Source organism: Arachis ipaensis, chromosome B8, assembly GCF_059453495.1.
Source record: "Arachis ipaensis isolate K30076 ecotype BB chromosome B8, ASM5945349v1, whole genome shotgun sequence".
Classification (NCBI taxonomy): Eukaryota; Viridiplantae; Streptophyta; class Magnoliopsida; order Fabales; family Fabaceae; genus Arachis; species Arachis ipaensis.
The window spans coordinates 16983089-17005221 of record NC_142443.1 but is presented as its reverse complement, the minus strand read 5'-3'; the positions used below and the strand labels follow the sequence as shown (position 1 = coordinate 17005221).

At 30.7% G+C, this 22133-nt stretch overlaps 2 protein-coding genes and 1 pseudogene across 6 annotated transcripts; all 3 read left to right on the top strand.

The window, feature by feature from the left end:
* The first annotated feature begins 5597 nt into the window (after window positions 1-5597).
* LOC107612278 (calcium/calmodulin-regulated receptor-like kinase 1 pseudogene) lies at window positions 5598-8136 on the top strand (annotated as a pseudogene). 4 transcript variants are annotated; one of them, XR_015896777.1, is made up of 6 exons: window positions 5598-5728; window positions 6003-6410; window positions 6677-6780; window positions 6863-7076; window positions 7220-7325; window positions 7660-8136. The product of XR_015896777.1 is annotated as a calcium/calmodulin-regulated receptor-like kinase 1 pseudogene, transcript variant X2 (transcript). The 4 variants fall into 4 exon arrangements; XR_015896776.1 differs by having other exon boundaries at window positions 6003-6780; XR_015896778.1 differs by having other exon boundaries at window positions 6003-6784.
* Window positions 8137-9638: 1502 nt separating this feature from the next.
* Window positions 9639-12639, top strand: RPL24 (Translation protein SH3-like family protein). Its single transcript, XM_016316140.3, has 4 exons — window positions 9639-9805; window positions 10794-10832; window positions 11471-11701; window positions 12149-12639. Exons 1-4 carry the CDS (start codon window positions 9698-9700, stop codon window positions 12347-12349), a joined length of 579 nt encoding a protein of 192 aa, XP_016171626.1. The 5' UTR covers window positions 9639-9697; the 3' UTR covers window positions 12350-12639.
* A 1539-nt stretch (window positions 12640-14178) lies between these two features.
* LOC107614487 (NAD(P)-binding Rossmann-fold superfamily protein) lies at window positions 14179-19183 on the top strand. The gene is made up of 6 exons (XM_016316685.3): window positions 14179-14428; window positions 17315-17482; window positions 17562-17782; window positions 18129-18288; window positions 18585-18795; window positions 18872-19183. Exons 1-6 carry the CDS (start codon window positions 14278-14280, stop codon window positions 19023-19025), a joined length of 1065 nt encoding a protein of 354 aa, XP_016172171.1. The 5' UTR covers window positions 14179-14277; the 3' UTR covers window positions 19026-19183.
* The last annotated feature ends 2950 nt before the right edge of the window (window positions 19184-22133 follow it).

Genomic DNA, 22133 nt, shown 5'->3' with positions numbered 1-22133 from the left:
CGCTCTGGGGAGCGTTGGTCGCGCTCTCTCTCTGCTAGCCTGCGCTCTAAGTCCTGCATTCTGTGGCGTAGCTCTTGCATTATCCTGGCGTGTTTGTCACCTGTCCTCCCGAAGGGGCGTCTCTCGTAAGTTTGCGTCGCATCCCTTGGGGGCAACCTCTGTTGTTGCCGGGTTTCCGTCTCGACGGCGCCTCCCCCGAGCACGGGAGGCGCTACCTCGGAGCCTGTCCCAGTTTGGACCAGCACGAAATCCATGGACGATTTTCTCCACAGACGGCGCCAATGTTCGGTAGGTCGGATACCGGACGGTTCGGGTCAGGACCCTGAGGTCAACGCTTGGGATGGTGGAGAGGCTCGTCTGGTCGTGGTCTCCTGGTCCCGGGTATGCGAGGTCCCGAGCACTTCGCATGGAGAGGGGGGTGCCACCTGCAAAGACACTCCGACGCTCTTGTCAGAATATGTGCAGGCGGGAGGGAGGTGGTGTAAGAATGTGACGTACCTCGGGGGGAGAGCCAGTCTCCCCCTTATATACTTGTCAGTAGTGGGCCCCTCAAGTGGACAGGCCCATACCCTCAAGGACGTTGTCCCACGGCTGTGTGCAAGCCGTACGGGACGCGTGTCCGGGTCGGGTGGAGGACGCATTGCCGGGCCGGAGGGAACTCGGGTCGGGTTGACCCGCGTGAATTTGGGTCAGACCGTAGCATTATTTATTTTAAAAACTATTAGATAAAATAATATGAGTGATTATATATTTAATACAAAAATATTTGATATAAAAAAAGTAATCAAAAATATTAGAATTTATCTTATTTAATATTTATTAATTATTAAAATAATTAATAAATATTAAATAAAAAAATTTTGACTATTTTTTATCTCCTTAATATTAGCGTATTTAATATATGTTTTTTTAATGCAAGATTTTCTTTTATCATATCATAAAACATCTTTTCATAAATGATCATATATTTAATTAACGAAAATGTTTGGTAACTAAAGAAAATCAGTCAAAAACAGCCATAACTTGTCTTATTTAGCACTCATTAATTATTGCGACAATTAATTAATGTTAAATAAGGCAAGTTCTGCCTGTTTTTTTTGTCTACCTAGCATTATTGAAGGTGCATGACGCCTATAATTACAGTGGTTACAATAGTTATAAAACTTTAGCAATATTTAAAAAGCAGCATTAAAATCAAAGTAATATTTAAGAAATATATTTTTTAATTAAAAAAAATAAAAAGCATTATCAAAATTTAAGAAAAAATGACTTTAAGTTTAGCGATACATTTTAAGTTCTATCAAAATTATTTAGCGACCATAACTATCGTACGACGATAACAGATTCAAAAAAATTTAGTAGTGAAACAAAATATCATGCAAAAATAATAAAAAATTAATATTAATATATTTAAATATTTAAAATATATTAGTCAATTTTCTAATATATCGCATAATATATTTATTATTAATACTACCGTCTTGTTAAGCATTTTGTATCCATCAAGTCACTTTTTATATTTTTTTATAATACCAAAAAAAAAAGCTAAAGCTTAATATTTAAAACATTTATAAGCTAAGGATATAACTCAAATGGACTATTTTCAAATTTTCACTATAATTGTGTAAAAAAGACAAAAAAAAAAAAAAATCGGGTAGAAGACAAAAGTTCAAAAATCAAACAAGCACAATTTTTTATATATATAAGTGTAGACAATATCTCTCTGGTAATTAAGTAATTATTAAAATATTTTTTCTATTTAATTGTTTGACAATTATCAAATGTAGGATAAAAAACTAAATTAATTAAATAAAACAACAAACATAAATAAATGATATATAGTAATTATGTCAATTAATTTTTAAGAAAAATTACTAAATACTAATAGTCTCGTGTATATATATTTTGAAAAGTTAGACTTGACTTTATATAACTAGTTAATTGGATTATTATCATTATTCGTATGTTTTACATACATGTGAATATATTTGATATTTTAATTTTAATAGATTAAATTTTATAATACAATAACTGTTATCATTATATTGATGTTTAATAACATAATTTTTTTTTCACACATAAATAAAATGTCTTCAAATGTGGGGGAAAATATATATATTATTACAATAATAAAGACATTATATATACTTATTATTTCTACATAGGTATCATAGACTCCACCATAGTATGATAGTATAATTAAGTTGATAGATATACATTAAATCAATTTATTAAGATATTATTATTTTATGTTTAGATGTTAATTAATGTAGAATATTTTCGGTTCTTTTTAACTAAAATATTCCTGTGTATTTGTGCTTATTTAAAAATTTTGCATAGGTTTAAACATGTATTTTAAGAAACGGGAGAGTAGTTTGACTACTATTAGGCCATATTATTTTTTGTTATATATTACGTTTTTTTAAAATTATTTACATAATCATATATTAAATTTCCTAATTAACCTATATAATCCAAAACATTCAAATAAATATTATTTTTATATTTATTTAATTTTATTTTTATTTTATATCTATTATTTCTTAAATTAACTATTTTTTAATTATACAAAATTATTAAAATAAATATTAAATTTTATTAAACATTCATAAAAATAAAAAAAAAAAACTTTTATTAATCATAAAATATTTACTTGTTCAATTATTTGTAGTTTGAGACATACCGCTTCTGCAGTAGAAAATTGCATGAAGCAATATGGCTTTTCAGAAGAGGAGGCCTATGCATCTATATATAAACTAGCATTCATGTAGATTGAATTTCTTTATTTATACGGTTAGGTAGTTCTTTCAATTTACGCTCACTTCCCCTTCTCACATTCTTCTTCAAGATAGTTTCCTATATATTATTACAGTGTCACAACCCATTTCCCATTCTATCTTAAGCTTTTCAAAGTTTGCATCTTTTAGTTTTCTTCTGAGAGTTTGAATGAGAAAAGAGTCTCATCCTTTGCTTCTCCTCATTTTTCTCCTCTGAAAAAATAAAAATAAAAATAATTTATAGAGTAATCCTCTTTATGTTTTCTCAGTTTAGTTGGACAAAAAAATTGGACCAACAAAACACACTGTTGGTGGCTCGCTGCTCCCAATGGAGAAAACTGTGCACTTGCATGTAGAATTGGCTTTGTTGTGGCAACTCCCCGTTCATCATGCATGGGCACAGTTCTTCTTCCTGTTCATCATGTCCAGACCAAGGTTTGAACTCTTGACCTTTCGGATCTAAAAACTCTAATACTATGTCATGAAACCACTTATCCCAAAAGCGTAATCTGATAGGACAATGTAACACTAATAGTCATATCTCTAATGTTTTCTAAACCTCCATTATACACATTGTACACTTAGGCCATTAACTCCCTATACTTTCTCATAAATTATTTTTATTTTTTCTTCTAATATGTATGTCCGAATATGAAAAAATTAGAAAATTAATTTACATTGATATTGACTTTTTATACACAATAATTATATTTTAGTTACAAATAATAAACAAGAACACATAATTATATATATATTATTTGTAGGATAAATAAAATTTATGTGATTAAAAAAAATATCTATAAAATTTATATAAATTTATATTCATACTTTATAATTCAGTATAAGAAAAAATTGCAGAAAATAACAATACATAAAAACTTAGAAGCCATTTTTTTTTGTTTTTGTTTTTAGTGTCAAAGTTTTGTATTTGATACAATTCATATCAATCAAATGATGAATATATATAAGGCCTACCTCACTGAGTGCTCCCATGCTGATTGTGATTGAGCCTCCGGAAAAGAGCTGGATTATAGACCCACAAACCCCACATGAATGTTAGTTCTTAACATTATAGTACTTTTAACTTAATCATTTTTCTGAAACATGCTACAACTGCTGATTCATACACCATTTAAATTTATAATTTAGTTTGTGTATTTTTTTATTTTAATTAAAATATAATTTGATTTGACTTAGACTTACCTATCTAAATCTTGCCAACCACCGTAGCAAATCCTTTCTCAATGCAATCCATAGCATAAAAATAAGAATAAAACTTTGACCAAATCTGAATTCCACCTCATTTGAGTTTGTTAATGTTATGCAAAATTAATTATTTTTTTTTTTAAAATTTTAAATTTTGTTCATATAAATTTTTATAGAAGTTGACTATTACATAAAAATATAGTGATTATATAATAATTTAATTAAATATATTAAATTATTTAACGATTTTTCTATCATATTTATGTCATATATTATTGCATGAAAAAAAATTATTAATTATTAATTTATTATTTTAAAAATGATCTAAATATATGAATTTGATGATATAATTATATAAAATTTCTTACTTTCCTAGTTTATTAAAATTATTTTTAAAACTGATAACAATTTTTTTTATTTTTGTAATATCTGATATACATAGAATAATCGGCCCAGTAACACAAACTTAGATAAAAAAAAATGGGAACAATTACTTCTAACTATTTTTTAACAGCACAAAGAAGTACTAGTGTTGCTCTCTCATCGGTGGAGCTCAATTTAAATTAATGAGACTGCATTTACGTTTGCCATATGAAAGATGGATATAGATATTGTATACTGAATTAGTATTCTGTATTTTTTCTTTCAGTAAAAAGTACAAAGACATTAATAAAAAATAAAATTTTTGTTTTTATTTATTTTTTATTATTTTTACTAATTTTATATAATTATATCTCTTATTATTATATTTTTCATCTTAATTTTTTTGTAAGAAAAACAAGTGAAAGTAAATTGGACTTTCATAATTTATTTGTTTTTTTATATTTAGTTTATCTTTAAATAAATTACAAAATTATTAATTTTTGTATCTCTATTTTTTATAATTTATCCTCAGTGTCTTATTTTATTTGTCAAAACCAAATGCACCATTAGAGTTTATTCGTGGATTTTAGACACTAGTCTTTAAATTAATTATGATTATGGTAGTTTCACTTTATAATTTGATCAATTTTTTGTAATTTTTTTCAGATTTATAAGAGTTATCAAATAGAAAAAATATATAACCTTAATTTTGGCTATATTTTTTAAATATTATTAAAGTTTTATAACGATTATCATCATGATCATTATAATCATTATAGAATGCACGTTATGTATAATGTATGTATAATTAAACGAAAGCTATTACCATGCACAAAACGAAGAAGTAATGATGCATAATTAATACAGGATTAACAACACGTTGAAATCAACTTTTACTGTTCTACACACAAAAACTTGGAATATAATACAAGTAGTACCGCACCAACTACTCCCTCATCTTTTTGTATAAATTAATTGCTAAATATTAATGGGATCCAAGAGTAGTGCAACCACGTAATCTTTCAGTAATTCTCCATGATGTAAAATCAATTATGTGTGCCAAATGAAGAACAGAATCAAGCATTGACTATTGGATATTATTATTCTTTGTCGTGAGACATACTAAATCAATTAACTATTTTTTAATTATACAAAATTATTAAACATTCAAAAATACTTTTATTAATCATAAAATATTTACTTGTTCAATTATTTGTAGTTTGAGACATGCCGCATCTGCAGTAGAAAGTTGCATGAAGCAATATGGCTTTTCAGAAGAGGAGACCTATGCATCTATACAAACTAACATTCATGTAAATTGAATTTTTTATATGCTTAGGTGATGAAGATGTTTCACACTTTCACTCATAGCTCGGTCGTAGGTAGGTTTTCTCCTTCTCTCCCCGTCGATCTAAGTTTATGCTATGTTTCCTTTGTTTTATGTATGTAATTAACTGTTCTAATTTTTATTGATTTTAAAATTAAACTTCCGATCAGAAAACAAGCATACAATTGTTGTTGCAGAACTGAACTTCTTGTTGTTGCTATTATTGTTGCAAATTTTCTTTTTTCTTTACTAATATTTCTTATTATTATATAATTATTCATGGTTGATAGTGAAAAAATGGACTTAGTTTAATTGATTCCCTATGGCAGAAGAGGTCTCTCACTTTTGATATATCTTCAAGATTTGAAGGGAAGGAAGGGAGAGAGAGAGTTTGAAGTGAATCAGAAAAAATGGGAAAAGGAAGAATGTCAGTAGATGATGATCATGGAGAAGAGCAGAACATGGCTACTTGGCTTGTTTCAATAGAGAAAGTTTCAGTTTTGATTGTTTTATGTGCTTGCAAACACTGAGATGTGCACACTTTGTAGTTGAAGAGCCAATGGTGATTGGTCATGAAAGTGTAGGGATCACTGAAAAAGTTAGCACTGAGGTCAAGACCTTAGTACTAGGTGACTGGGTGGCGATTGAGCCAGGAATTGGTTGCTGCCGTTGCAACCACTGCAAGCAGGGCCGGTATAACTTGCCACTCACCAGTTCATGGTTCCCGTGCTAATCAGGTTTGGACGAATCCACAGCTTCTCAAACTAAAATCCTTCTAATCTTGTATGATTCTGAATATGGTTAGCGACTTCCAAATATGTGATAATTAGATGAACAATGACCACATCAGTTAGCAAAACTACATTTTTTTAATATAATTTCCATTTGGAATTTGGATTTTATTGTATGTTCTAAAGTCTGAGATAATGGTGGTGTTGCAATGTTTGTGTGTATGTGTGCCTTTTTATCTTCCTATCTTTTGTTAATTTTGCAATGTTGATAGTGCTGGCACCAGATGTAGTTCCTGTTTCTACGAACTGTTTGATGCTTGGAAGCTTTTGATCAAAGGCCTTGCACAACTATTGCACGTCATTCCTGTACATGGCTGTAGGTAGATTATGTTGATGGAATGTCCTCATTGCTTTCTTTTTGTTTTTGTTTGTTGTAATGCGCTTTTCGATTCATGCAGCGAATGTTCAGAAGTTCATGTTAGGTCTGACTGGTCACCTCATTCTTCGGTTGTCATGCTTCACCCAATCCATCACGTTTTCCTCTGTGGCACCATCTTGAGACAATCTCTTGCATTGAGTTACCATCTTTCCTCAATAACCTCCTTGGGCTCTGAAACAGCTGTATAATATATCAACCCAGGGAAAAAATGAAAGTACGCATAACTGACGGAGGTATTTAAGAAAGTAGCTACAGTCTGGGGATATTTGGTCCGTTATTAGTATTTTCTTTTTATTTATGAAGTTTATATTTGCTAATAACATAATCTAATCTTATATTGAATTTTTTTTTTTTTTTTTTGAAAACAAAACCTCAGCACACTAAGGTAGAACAAACAGCAACAAACAACATAAACAGGCAAGCAACTCCAAAAAGTACTATAACCCAAAGAAAGAAAATCCACCATCAACAACACTAGTAATGTACACCTCTCTACTCCTCGCAGCTAAGCAGGGTCATGTTGATGATATTGAATTTACTATAATTATAATATAATTGGTTGCTCTGTCTTTTCTCTTTTGTTGTATTATCTCACTTGTCCTCTCATCTCAATGTTAGTTTGCTTATGTTGAAATGAAATTATGCATTCCCTATATATATGAATAAAATCCACAATAGCAAAACAAATTGGCTTTAGACAAATTGATGACATTTCTACATTCTAATAGTGGTCCCAAAGCTAAACTGTTGCGGTTAAAGTTCTTGCATAATTCATTCCTTTATTATCCTAATGAATACTATTTTATTGATGATTAGGCAGCAATGAACACGGATGGAAAAGTTAGTTGGGAGGAGATTGTTGATTCTAGGCTAGAGGGTAAGTGTGACTTTCAAGAGCTCAATGAAGTTGCGGCCCTTGCCTACAAGTGCATCAACCATGCTCCGAGGAAGCGGCCGTCCATGAGGGACATCATGCAGGTGCTGATGAGGATTGCCAAGTCTCGGCACCACAAAAAGTCCCTCTCAGCAGCAACAGCAGATGAAGTTTCCATTGATGTTGATAATCAAGAGACCAAGGTTACTGCTGTTTCTCAACACAGGAGAGAAGAGTCTATAGATAGTGCAGCTGACATGTATGATGTGTAGAATTTTTTTTTTTTTTTTGGTTGCTTTTATTTTTGTGTTATATTTTCAGTTTTGGTGTTTGGCTTTGGATATATGATCATGGTCTTAACTATACATTTTAGTCCTGAGTGATTTAATTATTGATGCAGGGCATCATCTTTTGTAATTTTGTGCATCATTTTTCTTTCATTTTTTGGTTCCTTGTCTCACCTAGTTTCTGTTGTCTTGCTGAAATGACAATCCAAAATTTGTATATTTATAATGCAATTGAAGTCATGAGGAAACAAGTTAAGTTCCATCCCCACTTAACTAACAATCTATATTTAATTTTTGGTATAACTCAGGTCAATTGATTCACAAATGATCCTATTATCCCTGACAAAGGAAGGTAATGTCGACTTCTGCTTGAGATTTTATGTTCTATATGATGATTAAATTAATATATCTTAATTCTTACGGTTGTACTTGTTAAGCGATGCTAGTGTACCAGTTTCATTATTCAGATTGAATAACCTCAATTAAGATTTGTATCAGTTAAGGTGAAACAAAGTAGTTTGATATCTCTTTATCAGTTTTTATTGCCATAAAAGTCTGATCAATTTCAAAGCAGATTTGTGTTCCTAAGCGTCGAACAAAGATTTCGAAATGTTGATGCTATGTTCGATAAATCAAAATATAACATTCAATGAGTACAAATTATTTTTAATATTTAAAATGATTTCAATTAACATACATATAATAAAAATTAAGAATAATTGAATATTTATTAATATATAAATTTATATTGGATTTTTAAATTTTAAAAAGTATAAGTTAATGTTTAAGGCTCAGTTTGGATAAACAGCTTAATTAAGTTCTTTTTAAAAAATAGATTAAACAATAAATGATTATATTAAAAATAGCTTAAAAATAAGTTATTTTGTGTTTAGATTTTTAGTTTTAAAATTACTTATTTTATAGAAATGTGATAAAAAATAGTAGTATTATGAGAAGTTATTTTTTTTAAACTTCTCTATAAGCTCTAAATAGCTTCTTAGAAAGTTGCAATTTGATTTTGAAAATTGCACTAGACATACTACTACTTTTTATAAGTCAAAAGTTCAAAAAAGTTACTTTTAAACCTTTCCATACGGGCCCTAAAAGTACTTTTATAAGTGTTTTTAAACGCAACGCAAACCTTTAAAATTAAGAACAAAAATATATGAATTTTTTATTTATTAAATACAAAGTAAAATGTTTATATTTTTAAAACATCTCAAAAAGTGAAAAAACTATTTACCAAACTGTATTTTGTATTTTACTATTTATGTTGTTTTATTATTATTATTATATTAAAATAACATTTTTATTACGGTTTTTTTAAAGACTAAACTATTTTTTATTTTACCAATAATCTTAAAAAATAAAGAATCAGTAAAACGTAAGGGTTTTGGATTGTTATTGTAGAAAAAGAAGGAGAAATAAATCCAAAAGAGAGGAAAAAAAATAACTAGCTAAAAAAATTGGTGGTTAATCTTTCTTCCTTTTTTTTCCTAAGAAAGACTTTTTCTTTTCCGGTTAAGCAAAGAGAGAAATTGGGCTTCAACACGGCCCAATTTTAGAATTCAGAGCAACTGATACGATGTCGTTTCATGCATTCCCTCTTCTTTTCTTCTCTGCTATTTCACTCTGAGACTGCATTATCCATTAACGTTATCAGAAGAAGAAGAAGAAGAGGGTAACAGTAACAATGGCAGCATCAGCAGCTATGGCTGCTCTTCAGAGCTCCATGACGTCACTCTCACTGTCTTCCAACTCCTTCCTCGGACAGCGTCTCTCTCCTCCTTCTCCCCTTCTGGTACCCCAATTCGTCTTCTCTTTCCCCATTTCCTTTTATTTTAAATCCAAAGCTTCAATTTTGAACACTCCACCTGCTTCCTTTTTACGCATTGTGAATTCGTTCATTTCCATATTTCCTTATTTCCTATTGCATTCCAAATTCATGTAAGGTAGTGCAATTTTTGCTTTTGAATTCATACTCGGGTTTCTCTGCAACTTGATATGGCTGACTCTCTTGGCTTAATATATAAGGTTCATTCATGACTTGAATTTCATGCATATATTGGTTTTGGATCAAGGAGCTTGGTAAAGTGAGAAAGTAAGTATCTAAAGTGAGGAGTTTGTAAAGTGAGAAAGTAAGTATTTAATCACCCTTGAATTAAGATAGTGGGACTCACATATGATAGGAAGTTACAAATTCAATTGTGATTAGACACTCATTTTATCACTTTACCAATTTTTTCCCTTTAGAGGATCCAAATTCACTGGTTTTAGGGGTTAAGATGAATTGTTTTGTAATTTGGCTTGAATTTGTTGTTTTGAAAAAGAATGAGAACTAAGCCATTTTGAAAAATCTGAATTTTGATTATTAAAATATATGTTTTTGGTTTAAATTGTGTGAAGTTGGGAAGGCTACAACATATGTTGATGGATGCTCATATATGTTGCAAAATGATTTGTGGTGATGCTGGTTATGGAAAATCTAGTTATTGTTGATATAATATCATCATTTATTCATGCCGTAACTATAGTTTATTTCCCTTATCCTTCTATTATCTTCATGTCTTCAAGAGATGCAATGTTATTTTTTTTTATAACAATTTTAACATTTGGAAAAACCTTTTGATCTTCCTGAAAGTTTCCAGATTGTTTCCAATTTCATTGTGGCATCCATGCTAGTCTTAAAACATCTTTATGCCATCAAGATTGTAACTACGTTTACCATAGATGTTGTACTGAAAGGTTTAGTTGTCTAATTTGATATTGTTTTATGTTGCGACATGCAGAGTAAGTCGGCAGAGAATCCATGTCTTATTGTAATGAAGGTGAGCATTTGATTCTTGCCTCATCCATATATTCCATGCGTGCCTGATTTGATTATTCTTTTGTGAAATTCATAAATTCAAATCAAAATGGACCTAAAGGTTAAGGATAGTGTAGTTAAGCAGACGATGTACTTCAGTTCATCATTTATTAGATTCTTTAGAATGTGATCCAATTTGATTAAAAACATTTCCTAGTAAGTCATACCAAAATATAGCTTGGTGCAACCAATGCAAGAAGAAAAACATATATTTCATTTTCATAAAACCTTGAGGTTCATGCAAAAGAATGTTACTAGATTCATGAGCTATTCTTTTGACATAGCGAATACCGTTTCTACTTTAGTGATGTGGAACTTCCTCATTCATTAATGCCGTATATTTTTTTTGAACTTAACACTAGCACTGAACACATGTTTAAACGTTCCCAGTGTTCGAATTACCATAATCATAGAACTTTTGATGCTCTAAAGAAAATGAAACAGAACAAACCTTAAAGCTTCTCTAACAAATTATGAAAAACGTGAAAAAAAAAAAAGGCAAGGTCATGATTCGGCATGGATTGTTTAGGTAGCCTTAGTAATTCTCTTCTCACTTGCATAATTTAGGTTTTTTTTTTTTTACTGCTTCTCCTTTGGCAGCTTAAGCGATGGGAGCGAAAGAAATGTAAACCAAACAGTCTTCCCATCTTGCACAAGATGCATGTTAAAGTCGGAGATACAGTGAAGATCATATCTGGACATGAAAAGGGAAAAGTAGGGGAGATTGTCAGGCTCTTCAAGCATAACAGCACTGTCATAGTGAAAGACATAAATTTGAAAACGAAGCACATGAAGAGTAGAGAGGAAGGGGAACCAGGGCAAATTATTAAGGTTATTTTCATTTCCTCTACCAGAAAAACACAAGATTATAAATTCTCTGATCCTTCTGAATGTTCTTCACTTGTGTTTTCATTTGGAAAAGGATGGATATATCCTCTAACCTCTATGAACATCTCATTATTGGTTATTATGTATATGCAATTTTATTTTTGATAAACTTCATTATGGTGTTCCCTAATAGGATGTTTGTGAATTTTGATTTTGGAGGGAAAAGTGAAAGGAAATGAAGTCCTTTTTTACTTCAGATCCTTCTCTTCCATTTCCCTTCGAAAACTCCAACTTGCAAACACAACCAAAGGATAGACGCATCGATCTAGTACTTTGCTTAATGCTTTAATTGTGATTTTGCATATTAACTAGCAAAATGTGCATGCGATTTTTGGCGTATCTCTTCATCTCCTAATACATGCGAGATCGTTTTCTTTCCTCCAATTGCAGATTGAAGGGCCTATCCACAGCTCAAATGTGATGCTGTACTCCAAAGACCAGAATGTTGCGAGCCGCGTTGGTCATAAAGTCCTTGACAATGGTAAAAGAGTCAGGTACCTTATAAAAACTGGAGAGATAATTGATAGTGCAGAGAACTGGAAGAAACTGAAAGAGGAAGACAAGAAAACTGAAGAAGTTGCAACCACCTAGTTTTGTTGGTTGAATTCTTCAAGCCCTCACCATGGATGTAACAATAGGTGTACCTTTTTTCTTTATCTCTTTTTCCTTTTCATCATTTGATGTATATTTTTACATAAAACCTGAGTAATTAATTTTGCTCTATAATTGTTGGTTTGACTTTGGTTAAGAGAAGAAATCTTTCATGTCTCCCACCCAGATCCATTATGCGCACCACGTTCAAGAAGAGAACATTTTCTTTTGGATTTACATCTATTAATATCATTAGGTATTGTGAAATGGATTTTGGATTTTCTCTCAAATTCTATTTGTGGCATGAAAAGGATAAGTATAGAAGACTAATTGAGTATAATATTCTGATTATTCCCATGTGATACTCTTTCACTTTGTGACAATGAATGGTTCAATTCAACACTGAAAAATCTTTGAGCATGCTCAACAAATCTTTAGACCCTAGTATTATATATTATATTATTCATTTTCATGCGTTTCCAAATCCAAATTGGAAGTTGGCATGTATGTTGACTTATACAGTACCATCTACTAATTATTACTATTATTAATGTAGATTCTATTTTGTTTTATCACTTTGTTTCATTTATTTTTACATAAATATATTCAACAATCATATAAAAATGTCATCAAAATAGGAATAACAATGTCAATATCATTTGAAACAATTTTCTTTCTAATAAAATCATAACCAGAATTAACATTTTGTGAAGCTGAATTCAGCAAACCATATGCAATCCCGTGAATATGTTATATGGATATGGACATGTGTTGCGGCCATTTCACAAACACTTGGCATCTATGCATGGCAACAAGAAATGTTTTTTTTTTTTTTTTTTTTTTTTTCAATAGAAAGTTGGAAACACACACACACACAAATCTAGCCACCATTGCTAGGATTTGAACCTGGTGTGGCTTAGTTTGAGGCAAACACCTTGCATGGCAACAAGATTAACATTCATTTTGTGCACATTTTGAGTTCATGTCACTGCAAAATTTACCACAAAAGCCCAAGCATACAACAAACCTCAAATTCATTGTTGAAATCAATGAATTTATAGGCATGGTAACATTTAATTTAATTTAATTTGAATGTGGGGCAATGTATTAGTAAAAAAATATATAGCACTTGGCTACGTGCCTGCATCGATGTAGCATTAATTAATATAATAGACTTGGCTACTAATTTAGTACTCAAAATATTTAGGGCTGGCAAAAGGGTTTTTAAAATATGTTATCACACAAAAATAACTAATAAATATTATTATGAGTTTAATTTTAATATATTAATAGTGTAAAATATTTTATACAATTGTACAATTTTACGTGATTGGATATAAGTGCATCAAAATTAAATTTTATTATATTTTTTATAAATAACAAAAAAAAATTCGTATTTAACAACCGATTTTATATATTTAATCTGAATTTTTGTGCCAATATTTGAATAAATATTTTAAAAGTGTCAAAAAAATTCAAAACAAAATTTGATCTTTAAATTTTTTTATTTTTCAAAATAACATATCCATTCTCAATAAAAAAATAAAAAAATCACCTGACATATTTGAGAATCAAAATTTCTTATTTTTTTAATAATGTTGGCATCAAAATATAATTTTTAAAGTTATTTTTAGAATATATATTTAATATCTAATTCTTCTTGTCACATTTTTAAATATTTGAGGACTTATTTAACGTTAACATTTTTGGAAATTATTTTTATCAATATTGTGAAATTTCGGATACCATTTTAATAGTTTACTCTGATATAATATTATTATTGCAGTTTACCAAAAAGAATAAGAATCCATGGCATTGCATATAAAAATGAAAAAAGTTTGGCCAATACTGATAGGTCCTTTCATAGAGAGGGTTAAAGGGGTATCAACTTTCAATATTGGTATCCATAGTTGGAGTGAGTGGTAATAATGGAGGAAGCACTTAATAAGATGGTGATGAAAGTTGATCCTTCTTCAACAACATACTGTGTTACTGGAGCCACTGGGTACATTGGTTCATACCTTGTAGAGATTCTTCTTCAAAGAGGCTACAAAGTTCATGCCACTCTCAGAGATCCTGGTTAGTCATTTCTTAACTTTAATTTTTTTACTTGGAAAAAAAGTAACTTGAATGAAGACCTTAGAGTAATTAGGAAAGTGAAAAATTAGTTTTGTGATGATGTTTAATATATATTAATTTGTGGCAAGCTGGTTCTTCCTTGAAGTCCTTGAGAGATTATTTGATTTGATGTGTTATATATAATAACTTGATTTCAGTAGGAAATTTCTTGATATTTTTTTGTAGATTAATAATAAAAATAGACTTAAATAAAATTTTGGATAAAATATTATTTTAATCTCTAATATTTGAATTAAATTTTAATTTTGTCTATAATATTAAAAGTGTATGTCTTATTTTAATTCTAGGCATCTTATTTCATCTTATATTAAATTTTCTCTTTCAAAAGTACAATTTTTTTCCATTATCATTTTCTTGTAGATAAACAACAGTAATCGTAATTGTAACAATTGTAGTGACGATTGTAGCAATTGAGAACAAAGCGAGAGAAGAATAAGAGAAAGAAAAAAGTAATAATAAAAAAATTATTTTGTTTGAAAGAAAAATTAATATTGACAAAAATATGATTTTTTCTAAACGTTAACGATGAAATTACAATCTAACTTAAACATTAAGAATTAAAATAATATTTCATTCTAAATTTTTTTTTATCCCATTAAAATTATTTTTTGGTTTTATTCTAAATAAAATTTAAAAAGTCTATATTTTGGTTCTATTTGTTAGTTTGTCCCTAAGTAATGATGATGAAGATAAGATCAGAACATTTTATCACGTTAATATTTAACTGGTCATATCAAAATTTAACGTAGAAAGCTAATGACAAATTGACAATGACTAAAATAGAGACATTTCAAACTTTATTGGACCAAAAAATAAATTATAGAGATTAAAATAAAAAAAAATTAATAATTAAATTAATCTTTTAAAAATTATAAATTAATTATTTTTATCTTTTCATCACATTTTTGTTAATAATTGATGAATGATATGAAATATTAAGTTACTACATACATGATATTTAGCATGTCTAATTGGATATGGTCAAATATATTTATGAAAATTTATCTATTATTTATTGTTGTTACATTATTATATTTGGGATTAGAATTTAATTATATAATTGATAAAATAGACTAAATTAATAAATTTTTGTATACATATTTAGTCAACATTTAATTAGACATGTTAAATATCATGTAAATTATTAATTAACATTCCATGTCATCAATCACGGACAGATAATGTTAATAGAGTGATGAAAGACAAAAACAATTAATTTATAATCTTTGAAGGATTAATTTAACTGATAAAATTTTTTAGGGACAAATTTAAAAAATAATCTATTTTTTAAAGACTCATTTAACATTAATCCAAAAATAAATTTAGTCTTTTATAAAAATTAAGAACTTATTTAAGCCATAAATAAAGTTTTAAAGAATTCAAAAATTTAGCGATGAATTCATATATAGGTTCTTAAAGACAATAAAGTAATAAATAAAGTCTTACTAAAATTTTGTGATGAATAATTATAGGTCCTCAGAAAAAAAAATTAGTATTAGACATATTTCATTCTTTGAACCTATAAATCCACTTTTACAATTTTTTGACTATTTATTTAATATTTTGTCAACAGCTATAAAATATATGGTTTAGGCCTATGATAATTGTGACAATTATCCTATTGCAAATTATATAAGTATAAGGAAAAGTACAGGGAATTAAGTGTTCACCAGTCAAGAATTAAACAATTTAATTAATAATGATTAATTTTAAATTATTTTTTTAAATTTAAAATTTGATTAATTGATATTAATGAAATTTTTTAATCAAAATTTACCCTAATTTATTTTCACTTCTATTCACCATTCACCACACAAAACTACAAATCCTAATTCCTCTTCCCAATGTCCTACGCTGCCGCGGTTTTGTCCTCGCACGGCTAGCGTCGCTGCAGCACCATCCTTGCGTGCTATTGCCGGTCGTCCTTATATCCTTCTCCGCCACCTCATCTGCCGTTTGCGCAGAAAAGACAGCCACCATTGCGCTTCTACTTCATCCTCCTCGCGTCCCATCGCTTGCTCGACGCACCCTTGCCGCTCGCGACTCCCCATCGCTCGCCACTCGCACCCACGACTCTCCATCTGTCGTGACGTAGCTACCACCAGGTCCCCATTCGCGACGTGCGATCAACTACTTTGATCCATGGCGACTCCTTCACTCGTCGCAACACGCCACCGCGAGTCCCCCACTGTCTATGCAACGCCGTCCAAGACGTCGTTGCCGGCCACCCTGCGGCTCTTTTTCTTCTCCTCTTATTTGGTTCTGAATGATTTTTTTAACTAGTTTTTTATGTTTCTTTTTTTTACATTTCGGATGATTCTTTTTATTAGTTTTCGATGATTCTTTTTCCTATGTTTTGTATGTTTTTTCTTATTGGATGATTCTTTTTTTTTATGTTTTGTATGTTTTTTTTCTTAGAATTTGGATGATTCTTTATCTTATGTTTTGGTGCTTTTTGGTTTTTGGAATTTCAAGATTTTTTTTGGAAATAAGAATTAGTGTTTGCGTAATAAATGGTAAAAGGTGAATTAGAGTAAGAAGAGGCAATTAATAATTATTAATTTTGTATCTTTAAAAAAAATTTAAATAACCACTAATTAATGACAATTAATATTATTAATTAGTATAGAATATAATTCAAAAATATTTGTTGATTTATTGTTGGCTAGTGCTCTTGATTCCTAGCATTATTGATTATATAATCATTAGTCATTACACTTTTCTATACGAAAAAAATATGTTAATACTTTAATCTTTGTTGAATTTTTTATCCCATATAAGATTAAATTAATTAATGAATATTTTTTCCGGCTTCTAATGCAACAGAAAAATCACTACACCTAATGTCAGTGTGGGGTGGAGGTGACCGATTGAGATTGTTCAAAGCAGATTTGAATGAAGAAGGAAGCTTCGATGAGGCTCTAAAAGGCTGCGATGGTGTTTTCCATGTTGCAGCTTCTATGGAATTCAACGTCGACGACAAACAAAACATTGGTAATTAATATCATAAGCAATGCTTTAACCTTGAAAGTTGATAAGACAGAAATAATAATAACGAGAACTTGCACTGCAGAATCTTATGTTCAAGAAAACATAATAGACCCTGCAATCAAAGGAACCTTAAACCTTCTGAATTCATGCTTGAAGTACAAGAATTCAGTGAAAAGGGTTGTGTTCACATCTTCCATAAGTACCATAACTGCCAAGGACAATGATGGAAAATGGAAACAAACAGTTGATGAATCTTGCCAAGTACAACCCCATCATGTATGGAACACACAAGCAAGTGGATGGGTAAGCACTTGTTTAACTAATAGAAAATTTCTTATTTATGAAGCTTCCAGTAATTTTCGACTTGAATTCTTTAGCTTAGTTTAATTATCAACATGTAATGTCTCTTTTAGTAACGTTTGATTATTCTATTATGACAGACTGGATTATTCGTTTGTGAAATGTTTTGTTATTCTATTTGTAAATCAACATATATAAATATATACAAATACATATTGGTTGATTTTTATATTTATACATAATTTTGTTGTTCAATTGTTTTAAATAAGAGGTAGTAATGGTTGGGTTGACTTTTGTTACATTGTAACGAAATTGACTAAGTGGTTGTGTGTTTTGGTGCAAGTGTCAGGTTTATGCACTTTCAAAGCTTCAAAGTGAAGAAGCAGCATTTAAATTTGCAAAAGAGAACGAAATTGATCTTGTGTCAGTTATAACAACCACTGTTGCAGGCCCATTTTTCACGGCCAATGTACCTTCCAGTCTTAAAGTTCTTCTCTCACCAATTACAGGTTTAGTTTCCCATCTATTTTACATGCATATCAAGCAACTAATTCACCAGAAAATTCAACCACCTATTTCCATGTTACTCAGTATTCTATTGACCCTTTTGTCTGTCTATAAGTGAAAGAAAGCCATGGTTATGATATTTCTCTTTAACACTAACTACTTCTCTCAGAAAGCATTGAATACATGTGCTAAGTTGTGTGCATCATAACATGAAACATATAAAATGAAATTTGTACAATAGGGTAGGAATTTACTTAGGTTATTTATCATGTGACAATGTTTGACCATATATATATAGGTGAACCTCAATTTTACAAGATATTAAATGCTGTGAATTCAAGAATGGGGTCAATAGGTTTGGTTCACATTGAAGACATATGCAATGCACACATATTTCTAATGGAGAATGACAGAGCACAAGGTAGATACATATGCAGCAGCCTAAGTTGTCCATTGTCAAAGTTGGCTAATCTTCTTCACCAACACTATTCTCACCCAAACATCAAAAGGTAAATGTTACCCTCATTTTCTATAGTAATCTTTCTTTGCTTTTATTAGGTGCTTATGTTGTTCTTATATATGCAGGGTTGCTGAGAATAATTATGACAAAGTTCCTTGTGAGATTTCCTCAAACAAGTTAAATGATCTTGGATTTAGCTACAAGCATGGCCTTGAAGATATAATCAATCAAACAATCATGTGTTGTTTAGATTATGGTTATTTACCTCCTATTAGCTAATACAGTCTCTCAATACTATTATTGTACATGATTTTGTTGTAACAAAATCCTGGAATCTTGTCCACAAATTATAACTTACTGTGTACTTAAAACCCTCTAAGTTTGAATAATTAATGTCAATTATGGTGGCCATGGTCCCGGAATTTTTCAGCGCGTTATCCACGGCGCAATTGCATCGACCGGAGGGCATTGATGAGTTCAAGAACAGAGAGGAATCTATAATTGCATCTTATCTGATTCAACAAACTTTTAAATGCTGGTTGGTCCATGTTGAGTTTGTATAGTAAGAATAAATGTAAAGGTGAAGAACCTCTTGCATCTTGATTCTGATAAATTAATTTGAGTCTACAATGTGAACCAAAGACTATGTTACCTGAGATTAATTAAACTTTGAAGACAATTCGATGAAATAATTTATTGTAATTAAGCTTAAAAGTCACTTTGAAAGATACACATAACTAAGTGTTGTTGAATCATAATAATTGTTCAACAAGCTGATTTTGTTAATGGAAATCAATGTGAGTAATGAGCATGAAAAATTAAGAACTTAATTCAGATTATACAGCAAAAGTTATAAAGTTGGACGCAAAGTTCAATTACTCATTTAATTTGATCATTTGACCAACAAAATCATTTGACTTGAATTGGAAATGTAACTCGTTAAATATTCAATTTGATTGTTGAAACATCATTGCCTACAAAAAATAAAATGGGTCGGTCCAAAGGCTAGGGAATTGAATACCTTCGAGTTCAAACTTTAGTAGATAAGCAGTGGAAGAAGGATGTAATGGATATCAAGAGAGTGGATGATAAGATCATTTCTATTAAATTTGTGGTGGAAGGAGATACTTTTCATGTAATTAGCGCTTATGCACCGTAAGTGGGTTCGGACAAGCAATGCAAGATAATGTTTTAGGAGGATCTAGAGAGTTTGGTCTAAGACATACTTTCGAGAGATAAGATTTTCTTAGGAGAATATTTAATAGCCATGTTAGAAAAAATGTGACTAGGTATGGAAGTATTTACAGAGGTCATAGTTTCGGGTTGGTCAATATCGATAGTAAAACTATTTTGGACTTTTTCTCAACCTTTGACCTTCTCATCGCAAATACATGTTTTAAAAAGAGAGACGAACATCTTACAACCTATAGGAGTGACATGACAAGTTCTCAAATCGACTTCTTCTTGTTGAAGAGAGTTGACCGAAAATTTTCTATTAATTGTAAAATTATTTCGGGAGAGAGTTTAACAATACATCATAGGATAATCGTCATGGATTTTCACGTTGAGCAAAAGTTGAGGAAAAGACATTATATGGAGAACCCAAGGACGAGGTAGTGGCGGATGAAAGGTGAAGAACAAAGAAGCTTCCTAAGACGGATAAGAGAAGAGGCAAAGTGGGAAGAGGATGGAAGTGCGGAGGAGATAGAGGGAGATGGCAGAAGTTATTAGAAAAACAACAAAAGAAAGTTTTGGTGAATCTAGAGGGATAGGACCAAGAGACGAGGAGTCCTGGTGGTGGAATGTGAGTGTACAAGAAAAGATAAAGGCAAAAAGCGAGTGCTTTAAAGAGTGGTTTTTGTGCCGCAATGCAGATAATTGAGAAAAATATAAGGCGGCTAAGAAAAAGACAAAAGTGACTGTAAGTGAAGTAAAAACAAGAGCATATGAGGGTCTCTACCAGTCTTTAGGCACGAAGGAAGGAGAAAAATGTATATATAGAATCGCAAAGAGCCGTGAAAGAAGAACGAGAGACTTGAATCAGGTTAAGTGCATAAAAGATAAAGACGGAGAGATTTTGGTTCAAGATGAGAAAATCAATGAAGGTGGAAGAGCCACTTCTACGAGTTATTTAATGAAGGACAGAAGACTCTTCCGAATCTTGGTCGGTTATGCACGAGTGAAGAAGATCAAAATTTTGACTACTATTAAAGAATTCGAGACTTCGAGGTAAAAGAGGCTATAAAGTGGATGAAAAATGGTAGGACAGTAGGGCCCAATAATATCCCGATTGAAGTTTGGAAGGGCCTTGGAGAGAAAGACATCAGTTAGTTAACTAAGATGTTTAATGAGATTTTAAGGTCAAAGAAAATGTCAGATGAGTGGAGAAAGAGCACATTGGTACCTATCTACAATAATAAGGGGGATATACAGAGTTGCAAAAATTATAGAGGGATAAAACTCATGAGTCATACCATGAAGTTATGGAAAATAGTGATAAAACGGAGGCTAAAACCAATTTAATTTTATGCCAGGCAGATCCACCACTGAAACTACATGCCTATTAAGAAGGATGATGGAGAGGTATTATAGTAATAAAAGGGATCTATATGTGGTATTTATTGATTTGAAAAAAGCGTACGATAGGGTGCCAAGGGAGGTCTTATGGAAGGTTATGGAAAGGAAGAAAGTAATGATCACATATATTCGTGCAATTAAAGACATGTATGATAGGGATACAACTAGTGTGAAGACTCAAGGTGGTGTAACTGAGGAATTTTCTATTGGTATAGGATTACGCCAGGGATCATCCTTAAGTCCATATTTTTTCACATTAGTTTTGGAAGTACTCACAAAGCATATCTAAGAGCCTATGCCATGGTTCCTGTTTTTTGCCGATGATATCATTCTTATGGGAGAGTCAAAGGAAGACCTAAATAAGAAGTTGGATTTATGGAGAGAAGTTCTAGAAGTGTATAGTTTACGCATAAGTCGTAGCAAGACGAAATATATAGAACGTAAGTTCGGCCGGCAAATGAAAAACCCTAATATAGAGGTGAAAATTGGAGAAAACATCCTACGAAAAGTTAAAAGTTTTAAGTATCTTGGGTGTATCATACAGAATAATAGAAAGATTGTACATGATATAAATCATAGGACTCAAGCAGGTTGGTCAAAATGGCGGAGTGCGTTTGGTTTTATATGTGACAAAAAAGTGTCTTTAAAACTTAAAGGTAAATTCTATCGCACTACTATTAGACCGGCTATGCTTTATGGTACAGAGTATTGGACGGCCAAAGAAGAACACGAACATAAGTTAAGCGTGACAGAGATGAAGATGTTGAGATGGATGAGTGGTCATACGCAATTGGATAGAATATAGAACGA

Coding starts and splice junctions, on each gene's coding strand:
- RPL24 (XM_016316140.3), top strand. CDS start 9,698: ATGGCAGCATCAGCAGCTATGGCTGCTCTTCAGAGCTCCATGACGTCA. Junction 9,806..10,793: donor CTCCTCCTTCTCCCCTTCTG/GTACCCCAATTC, acceptor TGCGACATGCAG/AGTAAGTCGGCAGAGAATCC. Junction 10,833..11,470: donor CATGTCTTATTGTAATGAAG/GTGAGCATTTGA, acceptor CTCCTTTGGCAG/CTTAAGCGATGGGAGCGAAA.
- LOC107614487 (XM_016316685.3), top strand. CDS start 14,278: ATGGAGGAAGCACTTAATAAGATGGTGATGAAAGTTGATCCTTCTTCA. Junction 18,289..18,584: donor TCTTCTCTCACCAATTACAG/GTTTAGTTTCCC, acceptor ATATATATATAG/GTGAACCTCAATTTTACAAG. Junction 18,796..18,871: donor TCTCACCCAAACATCAAAAG/GTAAATGTTACC, acceptor TTATATATGCAG/GGTTGCTGAGAATAATTATG.